General features: G+C 37.2%; 1 protein-coding gene across 1 annotated transcript in view; it reads right to left on the bottom strand.

The window, feature by feature from the left end:
* FAM151B (family with sequence similarity 151, member B) overlaps nucleotides 1-11,343 on the bottom strand; it is a 49,511-nt gene that overhangs the window by 4,952 nt on the left and 33,216 nt on the right. The window contains exon 5 of the mRNA XM_011934334.1: nucleotides 10,421-10,556. Within this exon, the coding sequence (XP_011789724.1) occupies nucleotides 10,421-10,556 (136 nt within the window). The remainder of the gene's footprint in view (nucleotides 1-10,420; nucleotides 10,557-11,343) is intronic.

The following is an 11,343-nucleotide window of genomic DNA, read 5'->3' as shown; positions in this document are numbered from 1 at the left end:
GGAGGCGGAGCTTGCAGTGAGCTGAGATCCGGCCACTGCACTCCAGCCTGGGCAACAGAGCCAGACTCCATCTCAAAAAAAGAAAAAAAAAAAGAAAAATTAAATTTAAAATACTTTTAAAAGAAAAAAAGTAACACAAAAAACAAATAAAATAACATTAATAATGTTTTATTAATGTATGACAGAAGCTGGTACTTTTACTCCAATAACCATTCTCCTTTTTCTTTCTAACAAACTCCTGAATTCTAACTAGACACAAGGTTGTACAAAAAAAAATCTACCTTTCCCAGCTTTACCTGTAACTAAGTACAGGTACGTAACTGAGTTATAGCCAATGTGTTATAACAGGAAGACATGTAACATGAGTAAAACTGCACAATAGGAGCTTTTATCCCTCGTCTACTCCACTGAAACACCGATTTTTTTTTTTTTTTTTTTGAGACAGAGTCTCGTTTTGTCACCCAGGCTGGAGTGCAGTGGCGCAATCTCGGCTCACTGCAAGTTCCATCTCCCGGGTTCACGCCATTCTCCTGCCTCAGCCTCCCAAGTAGCTGGGACTACAGGTGCCCACCATCACGCCCGGCTAATTTTTTTTGTATTCTTTTTAGTAGAGATGGGGTTTCACCATGTTAGCCAGGATGGTCTCGATCTCCTGACCTTGTGATCTACCCGCTTCAGCCTCCCAAAGTGCTGGGATTACACGCATGAGCCACCGCGCCCGGCGGAAACACTGATTTTGACAATGACTCATGGATAAAAGTACCTTTGTGGGAACCCAGGAGTCCAGTGGAAAGACTCCGCTACTACATTGGAGTGTACACACACACACACAATCCGAGAATAGACACATTGAAGAAGGTAAAACTTTTCACTTTACCCACATTACCCCTCCTCTAAGGCAGCACAGTTCAGTGCCAACAAAGATCTCCTTGGCCTGTGTGTTCTCCTACGAGGAAATGTAAGAGTGAAGTAAGCACCTAGCTTCACTACCCATGTGGGATGCTGCTCTTCCTCTCACCCCACCCAGAACGCTGAAGGGAACAGCAAGGTTGATTAGTCCAGGAGCAACAGGAATTGGAAAATGGGCAGAGTCTCACTTACTTTTAATTTTAGTGGGTACATAGTAGGTATATATATTTATGGGGTACATGAGATTTTTGATACAGGCATATACGATGTAATGATCACTTGAAAAATGGGGTTCCCATCCCCTCAGATATTTATCCTTTGTGTTACAAACAGTTCAATTATACTCTTTTAGTTATGTTTAAATGTACACTTAAATGAACTATAGTCACCCCGTTGTGCTATCACATATTAGGCCTTATTCATTCAAATTATTTTTTCATGCTCATTAGCCATTCACACCTCCCCCCAACACCCACCACCACTACCTACCCCAGCCTCTGGTAAACCACCCTCCTACTCCCCATCTCCATGGGTTCAATTGCTCCAATTTTTAGAACCCACAAATAAATAAGAACATGAGATGTTTATCTTTCTGTGTCTGGTTTATTTCACTTAGCATAATGATCTCCAGTTCCATCCACGTTGTTGCAAATGACAGGATCTCATTCTTTTTTAGGGCTGAATATATTCCATTGTGTATAAGTACCATATATATTTTAATCTATTCATCTGTTGATGAACGCTTTGGTTGCTTTCAAATCTGGGGTATTGTGAACAGTGCTGCAACAAACATGGAAGCACAGCTATCTCTCCAATACAGTGATTTCCTTTCTTTTGTTTACATACCAGGCAGTGAGATTGCTGGATCGTACGGTAGCTCTATGTATAGTTTTTCCTCAAAAAACTAAAACCTGGCTGGGCGCGGTGGCTCACGCCTGTAATCCCAGCACTGTGGGAGGCCGAGGTGGGTGGATAGCCTGAGGTCAGGAGTTTGAGATCAGCCTGGCCAGGGTGGTGAAACGCTGTCTCTACTAAAAATATATATAAAAAAAAATAGCTGGGCATGGTGGCAGGCACCTGTAATCCCAGCTACTTGGGAAGCTGAGGCAGGAGAATCGCTTGAACCTGGGAGGCGGAGATTGCAGTGAGCCAAGATGGCGCCATTGCACTTCAGCCTGAGCTACCCAGTGAGACTCCATCTCAAACAAACAAACAAACAAAAAAACTGAAACCCTTGTACCAACAGCACACCAGGGTTCCCTTTTCTCCACATCCTTGCCAGCATTTCCTGCCTGTCTTTTGGATAAAAGCCATTTTAATTGGGGTGTGATAGCTCATCGTAATTTTGATTTGCATTTCCCTGATAATCAATGTTGTTGAGCACTTTTTCATATGCCTGTTTGCCATTTGTGTGTCTTTTTTTGAGAAATGTCTATTCAAATCTTTCGCCCATTTAAAAATCAGATTAGATTTTTTTTCCAGTAGTTTGTGCTACTTATATATTCTAGTTATTAATCCCTTGTTAGATGGGTAGTTTGCAAAAGTTTTCACCCATTCTGTACATTGCTTCTTCACTTTGTTGACCATTTCCTTTGCTGTACAGAAGCTTTATGAGTTGATGTGATCCCATTTGTCCATTTTTGCTTTTGCTGCCTTGCTTGCAGGGTATTACTAAAGAAATCTTTGCCAAGACCAATGTCTTGAAGGGTTTCCCCAATGTTTATTGTAGTAGTTTCATAGTTTGAGGTCTTAGATTGAAGTCTTTAATCCATTTTGATTTCATTTTGGTATATAGTAAGAGAGAGGGGTCTAGTTTCATTCTTCTGAATATGGCTATCTAGTTTTCCCTGCACCATTTACTGAAGAGAATCATTTCCCCAGTGTATGTTCCTGGTAGCTTTGTGAGAACACTGTAGGTGTGTGCATTTGTTTCTGGGTTCTCAATTTTGTCCCATTGGTCTCTGTGCCTGTTTTTATGCCAGTACCATGCTGTTTTGGTTACTATAGCTCTGTAGTATAATTTTAAGTCAGGTAAATGTGATTCTTCCAGTTTTGTTCATTTTGCTTAGGATAACTTTGGCGATTCTGGGTCTTTGTGGTTCCATATACATTTTAGGATTTTTTTTTTATATTTCTGTGAAGAATGTCATTGGAATTTTGATAGGACTGCACTGAATCTGTAGATTGCTTTAGGTAGTATGGATATTTTAACAATATTAATTATTCCAATCCATGAACATGGAATATCTCTCCATTTTGGGGTGTCCTTTTCAATTTCTTGCATCAGTGTTTTATAGTTTTAATTATAGAGATCTTTCACTTCTTTGGTTAGCTCCTAGGTATTTAATTTTATTTGTGGCTATTCTAAGTGGGATCACTTTTCTCATTTCTTTTTTAATTGTTCACTGTTGGCATATAGAAATGTTAGTAATTTTTGTATGTTGATTTTGTATCCTGCAACTTTACTGAATTTATCAGTTCTAATAGTTTTTTTCTGTGGAGTCTTTAGGTTTTTCCAAATATAGGATCATATCATCTGAAAATAAGGATAATTTGATGTCTTCCTTTCCAATTTGGATGTCCTTTATATATCTTTCTGGGCTGAATGTTCTACCTATGACTTCTACTACTATGTTAAATAACAATGGTGAAACTGGGCATCCTTGTTTTGTTCCTGGTCTTAGAGAAAAGGCTTTCAAATTTATCCCACTTAGCATAATACTAGCTGTGGGTCTGTTGTACATAGCTTTTATTATGTTAAGGCATGCTCCTTCCATACCCAGTTTTTTGTGGGTTTTTATCACGACGGGATGTTGAATTTTACCCAATGTTTTTTCAGCATCAATTGAAATGATCATGTGGTTTTTGTCCTTCATTCTGTTGATATGATGTATCACAGTGATTGATTTACATGTGTTGAACCATTCTTGCATCCCTCGGATAAATCCCACTTGGTCATGATGAATCTTTTTAATGTATTGGTGAATTCAGTTTGCTAGTATTTTGCTGAGGATTTTTGTATCAATGTTCATCAGTAATATTGACCTGTAGTTTTTTTGTTTGTTTTTTAAATATGTCTTTGCTTTTCGTATCAGGGTAATGCTGGCCTTGTAGAATGAGTTTAGAAGTATTCCGTCCTCCTCTATTTTTTGGATAGTTTGAATAGGACTGATGTTAGTTCTCTTTAAATGTTTGGTAGAATTTAACAGTGAAGCCATCGAGTCCCAGGGGTTTCTTTACTGAAAGACTTTTTATGGCTTCAATCTCATGACTTATTATTGGTCTGTTCAGGTTTTAGATCTCTTCATGGTTCAGTACTGGTTGGTTGTATGACTCTAGGGATTTGTCCATTTCTTCTAGATTTTCCAGTTTATTGGCATATAGTTGCTCATAGTAGTCACTAATAATTCTCCGGATTTCCGCAGTATCAACTGTAATGTCTCCTTTTTCATATCTGATTTTATTTATTTGGATTCTCTGCTTTTTCTTAGTCTGGCTAAAGATTTGTCACTTTTCTTTAACTTTTCAAAAAGCCAATTTTTTGTTTCACTGATCTTTTGTACTGTTTTCTTCATTTCAATTTTATTTATTTTTGCTTTTTTTTTTTTTTTTTTTTTAAATGGAGTCTTGCTCTGTTGCCCAGACTGGAGTGCAGTGGTATGATCTCGGCTCACTGCAATCTCTGCTGCCCACGTTCAACTCCTGCATCAGCCTCCTGAGTAGCATCAGCTCCTGCATCAGCTCCTGCATCAGCCTCCTGAGTAGCTGGGATTACAGATGTGTGCCACCGCGCCAGGCTAATTTTTGTATTTTTAGTAGAGACAGGGTTTCGCCTTGTTGGTCAGGCTGGTCTCAAACTCCTGACCTCAGGTGATTCACTGCCTTGGCCTCCCAAAGTGCTGGGATTACAGGCATGAGCCACTGTGCCTGGCCTGATCTTTATTATTTATTTTCTTCTACTAATTTTGGGTTTGGTTTGCTCTTGCTTTTCTAGTTTTTAGCATGCACTGTTAGGTTATTTGAAGTTTAAAAAATTTTTGATATAGGCACTTATAGCTATAAATTTCCATCTTAGTATGGCTTTTGCTGTATCTGCTAGGTTTTGATATGTTGTGTTTTCATTATCATTTGTTTCAATAAATTTTTCAATTTATTAATTTCTTTATTGACCCACTGGTCATTCAGGAACATATTATTTAATTTCTATGTATTTGTGTAGTAATATCCATGTATTTGAGACACAGTCTTGCTCTGCCTCCCAGGCTGAAGTGCAGTGGCATGATCTCGGCTCACTGCAACCTCTGCCTCTCAGGTTCAAGCGATTCTCCTGCCTCAGCCTCCTGAGTAGCTGAGATTACAGATGTGCGCCACCACACCCAGCTGATTTTTGTATTTTTAGTAGAGATGGGGTTTCACTATGTTGACTAGGCTGGTCTCAAACTCCTGACCTCAAGTGATCCACCCACCTCGGCCTCCCAAAGTGCTAAGATTACAGGCCTGAGCCACTGTGTCCAGATGACCTAATGAAAAATTTCTCAGAAGGTATCCCCATCTTAAAGCGATACATGACTGTACTTCTGTAGTATCTTTGCAGAATACTAAGCTGTTTTTAAAGGTAAGAATAAGATATGTTTGGGCACTATTAGCAATATTATGTAACACTGTTCTAGAGTTCTCAGTGTTGACTATTGACATTTCAGTTAGATAATTCTTTACTGTGGGAGCTGTCCTGTGCCATGTAGGATGTCTAAAGCGGCATCCCTGGCCTTTACTATGAGTTGTTCAATAGAATCCCTGCTCCCCCACCCCTCATCTTTCGGTGTGGCAACCGAAAATGTCCTCAGGCATTGTCTGCTGGAGAGCCAAATCACCACTACTGATAATACCTTGAGAATCACTACTCTAGAGGTATTAACCATCATAAAAAAAGAAATTAGAGATATAAAAGTTGAAAAAAGTTAACATTATTTGAAGAGAATAAATTTTTTTGCTTAGAAAACTCAAGAAAATCAATTGAAAGACTATATATATATTTTTTCAGACAGAGTCCTGTTCAGCTGCACAGGCTGGAGTGCAGTGGTGCGATCTCGTCTCACTGCAACCACCGTCTCCCGAGTTCAAGCGATTCCCCCATCTCAGCCTCCCAAGTAGCTGGAATTACAGGCACCTGCCATCATGCATGGCTAATTTTTTTTTTTTTGGATTTTAGTAAAGATGGAGTTTCACCATTTTGGCCAAGCTGGTCTTGCACTCATGACCTCAGGTGATCCGCCCACCTTGGCCTCCCAAAGTACTAGGATTACAGGTATGAGACACTGTACCTGGCCCTAAAAGACTATTTTTAAAAATGCTAAGATAATTTAGGATATAGATTTGGACACAATATTCGCATCAGTATAGTTGACTCTTGAACAACACAGGTTAGAACTGAGTCAGTCCATTGATATACTGATTTTTTTCAACCAAATGAGAATGGACATAGAGTATTCACAGGATTTGAAATGTGGGTATAAGGAGGCTGACTTTCTGTGTACTTAAGTCCCATAGGAACAGCTTGGGAACTTCAGAATGAGCTGATTTTGCTATATGCTGAGCATCCTTGAACCAATCCTCCACGTATACTGACGGAAGACTGTATACAGAATCTATAGCCTTCATATATATGTATATGCATTTTATATATATATATATATACACACACACACACCTAGTATAAAAATATAAATACTCCTAGTATATACAGGTCATCTAAATACACCTAGTATATGCCTTCATATATATATATTTATGCATACAGGCACTGTTTCATCATAGAGGGCATTAGAAGCCTGTACTTTCTGCAGAAGTAGTTTTGGTGTTTAAAGACAAAAATAGTTATAAAAGGCAGCATTAAGCAAAGAGCCTTAGAAGTTATTTCAGTTGCTCTGGTGTATGTTTTTTTTCTTTCAACATTTGTGGGCTGGAACGGGAATGTGATGGTGTGTGTCGGCTTCTACTTATGTGCATGCTGACACTCCCAGGGTTAGCAGAGGAACAAGACAGAATGAGCCTAGGCTCTAGATGACCGTTGGAGAAGAGACTTTACTCTCCTGAGACCTTCCTGAGCCTGGACTGTTTGGAGAGAGAAATATAAACTTCTCTCCTGTTTGAGTTACTGTATTTTGAAATTTCTATAATAAAAACACTTAGCCTGTTCTTTGAACAGGTATGCTGTCAAAACCTGAAACTTCGCCATGGTTCATGGGTGTGACGGCAGAGTGGATTCACCAACTACTTAAATGAGAAGCAAAAAGGGATTGGCAGTTCATCATTCATTGAGTTCCCTGACACAGAAATATTGTGATAGTGTTTTATTTCAAATAGCTCTCTTGACATTGCAAGATTCATTCATGCACAATTGCTTGACTCAAAATGAGGTTCTCGTTTAAAGGTGGGATATTGCTGTCTTCTTAGAAGCATTCTTTCTCTAGAAGCTACTCCTCTTTGTAATATATTATTCGTATTACTAATTACATTAGCGCACATCACAAGGTGATTGAGGCGGTACTTGACACCACAGTAACTAAAATAACCTCTAAGCCTCTTTGCTTAATGGTGCCTTTTATAGCTATTTTTGTATTTAAACACCAAAACTACTTCTCCAGAAAGTATAGGCTTCTAATGCCCTCTATGATGAATCAGTGCCTGTACGCATTTGGTTTTTCAATTTAATAACTATTTAAATTCTTGTGATGTGCTGGGCATTGTTTTAAATTCTGAGGATTTGTGGATGATCAGGATAAGCAAGGTTGCTGTCTTCATGTAATCTCACAAACATTAGATAAGAAAATTATTAGGAACAAAATTAAAATACCTGGGTCCACCATAAAGGCAATTCTAACCTTCAGTCTTTTAAAGTAGAACCATATTATCCAGATTTTGTTATCTGAAACACTGTTATCGGCCTACATTGCTTTTACCATAAAAAGTACAGTCTACATAAATACTTCAGTGCTAAGCTTTTAAAAAATAAATGTACTTTTCCTTCCTATCTCAAACAATATAAGAACCTCTAAGTCTGTAGAACTAATGATAATGTTCTGTAGTTTTTTTTCTATGGAATAATTAGAAAAACAAGCAGACTCCAGAACTTTGGAGGATGAATATGATTCTCAAAACCAGTAAAATGAGAGTAAATAGGTATCTTTAAAAGATAAGGAGTAGATGAACTTGCAGTTACACAGGATAAGAAGTCTAGAGATCTAATGGACAGTATGAGGACTATAGTTAACACTGTTGTATTTGAGAAATTTGCTAAGAGAATAGATTTGAGGCGCTCTTATCACACACATCACTGTGAAAATCAATGTGACATCATTACAAATGAAACAAAATATACCCAAATGGAATATAGCCTGGGCTGAATTCTCTCATAAATGTGGCCATAGTCTTAGGGTACTTGTGCACATGGTCATCTGAGCATTATGTCTCCAAGAAAACAGAGTCCATCTATATTGTGAATGTTTCTCAAATGGGGGTAAGAAGATATATTCTAAAAAATTCTAGCGTTTTCCATGAGAATTGAAAATTTTAATTAAATGTAATGCTTTAATTTCAATAATAATCTTTAAAAAATTAATACAGTATGCTATCTGATTTCAGTGCACTTCTCTGACACTAATGAAAACAAACAAAACTAGAGGCAGAGTTAATAAATAGATGATGTGTTTGCAAAAAGAGAATGTCAAATAGCATCACGGGACACTTTAACAATGAGGGTTGCCCCATAATTGTTTGTAACTAAGAATCTGATTGGTATAGTGTCTGGTATCACTTAATACTTCTCTTTAAGCATAATGCTAGCAGCCACTGATTCAAACTACTCTAAGCTCAATTCATCTATAAATATTTTTACACATCAATCTTCCCACATGCAAATGGAATCATACTATACCTATCATTCTGCATCTTAATTTATTCAGTTAATGATATATCTTACAGATCATTCCATATTAAAACATAGGGTCTACTGCATTATCGGTAACATATAATATTCCATCATACGGGTGTACCATAATTTATTCAACAGTGTCTGACTGATAGATACTTAGAATGTTTCAAGTCTTTTATTACTACAAATGATGCTACCAGAATATCCTTGTACCTATGTCTCTGTGCTTATGTGAACTTCTATTAGTAAGACATGGTCTCAATAGTGAGATTCATGAGTATATGCCAAATTTCTCTCCAAGGAAATTACTGATCAGTTTACACTCCAGCCAAAAATGTATGATTGTCTGCTTTCACTACTCTCTGCAATATAGTGAATTATTAAACTGGGCCTATTTCCGGGTAATTTGTAAAAATCTTTTATTTGTCAGAATTCTTAATATTTCTCTGACATACACATTGGGGGTCTTTTTACTAGTTGCTTTCCATTTTTATGGATTCAAATGTATCAAAATTCCTTTTACAGTTTCTGGGTTTTGTGCCTAAAGGTCTTCTCCATTCTTAAACTATATTTAAGGAATCATCCTTGTTTATTCTTTATGGATTTACTGCTTGATGTTCAAATCTTCAATTCACTGGGAGTGTATTTTGGAGCAAGGAATAAGCAAAGGTGTCAGCTTTGTTTTTCCTACATAGCCTGTTGTCCTAAAACAAGTTGTTGAACTTCTTGCTCCAAAGATCTGAAAAGTCAGCTTGTTTCTACACTAAGTTCCATGACAGATTCTGGACTTTGTCTTTTGTTCTACTGATTGACCTCTTAAAAGGAAACAAAATAATTAAAATTTTAATATCTGTATTTTTATAATCTATTTAAATATTCAATAGGTGGTCCAACTAATTTTTATTACAAATAAAACTTTTATATAAAAAAGATTTCTGAAAGTATTATTATTTTTGAGACAGGGTCTCACTCTGTCACCTAAGCTGGAGTACACTTGTATGATCTTGGCTCACTGAAGCCTCTACCTCCCGGGTTCAAGTGACGCTCCCACCTTAGCTTCCCGAATAGCTGAGACTACAGGCGCATGCCACCTTGTTCGGCTAATTTTTAATTTTTTTGTAAAGACAAGTTCTCACTAAATTGCCCAGGTTCATCTCAAACTCCTGGGCTCAAGTGATCCTCCTGCCTTAGCCTCCCAAAGTGCTGGGATTACAGGTGTGAGCCACCACACCTGGCTGATTTCTGAAATTATGATGAAATTAAAAAAGAAGCTAATTTATCCATTCATAACTTTTTGTGAATGTATAACATAATGAAAAAGACAGCTAACACTTACTGAGCACCTACTATGTACAAAAACTTTTGTGAGGAATAGGGGTAAAATATATGATGTTAAGTAAGTTAAGGTTCATCAAGGAGCTCCAATCTGGTGAGAGAGTCTGTGCGCTTTTATCATCAGTTTTCATTTTTTCCATCTACCTTTCTCTCATACACACTGCCCTTAAATAATCAATTTTCATGCCCTTTCTATCTCTGTCTCTCATACACACTCACGTACACATTTGTTAAACTATTACATACCTGTTTGATTGCTTTAACAGCCAAAGTAACTGAGAACAAGACTGCCTGACTAATGCTGCTCTGACAGGGAACGTTACAGGCTGACTTAGTTCATTACATATATATTCCATCTCTTTCACCATTGTCCAACTGTACCCTTAAAAGAAAAGAAAAAAATTTAACCTTATTGATTGAAATCTTGAAAGACAATTAAATAAAAGACTAAATTACCTACAATTAGGTAAAACCATAGATAATTCATAGGTAATTCACAATACTTTCCATTTGGATGCTAAGTGAATTAAAGTGCTACTTAATGCGAAAAAAAACTAAGTGGAAAATGGAGATAAAAAATCATTCCACAAGTGACCTAGAGCAAATTTAACAAAAAAATTAAGGCATTAAGAAAGTTTTACTCATCATTCAAGCACAAGAAAAGAAAATTTACACCACTAGATTTTATTTACTTTCAAGATTTTAAGGCTCTTCTTTTAGGTACACCCGCATCATTATTATTCTCTATAAACTTGGATTTTCTATTTTTGTTAAATTTTCTTTTCCAAGAAAAGGTAGCTTTGGGGTATATACTAGCTGGTTAAGTGATAGTTAACATCAAATCAATTTTCTTTTTGGCTTGCCCAAATTACCTGTACATTTTACTTAAAGTAGAAATAGTGGTAAAAAAAATTGACACACTCTTTCTCTCTCTCTCTATATATATATATATAACATATATTTAAATCATGTTAAGACATTGTGGGGCCAGGCACGGTGGTTTATACCTGTAATCCCAGCACTTTGGGAGGCCAAGGTGGGAGGATCGCTTGAGCCCAGGAGTTTGAAACCAGCCTGGGCAACTTAGTGAGACCTCATCTCTACAAAAAATTTAAAAATTAGCTGTGTGTGATGGTGTGTGCCTGTGGTCCCAGCTACTCTGGAGGCTG

This window comes from Colobus angolensis, unplaced genomic scaffold, assembly GCF_000951035.1.
Source record: "Colobus angolensis palliatus isolate OR3802 unplaced genomic scaffold, Cang.pa_1.0 Scaffold134, whole genome shotgun sequence".
NCBI classification, from domain to species: Eukaryota; Metazoa; Chordata; class Mammalia; order Primates; family Cercopithecidae; genus Colobus; species Colobus angolensis.
The sequence above is the reverse complement of the archived record's forward strand: the minus strand, read 5'-3'. Positions and strand labels throughout refer to the sequence as shown.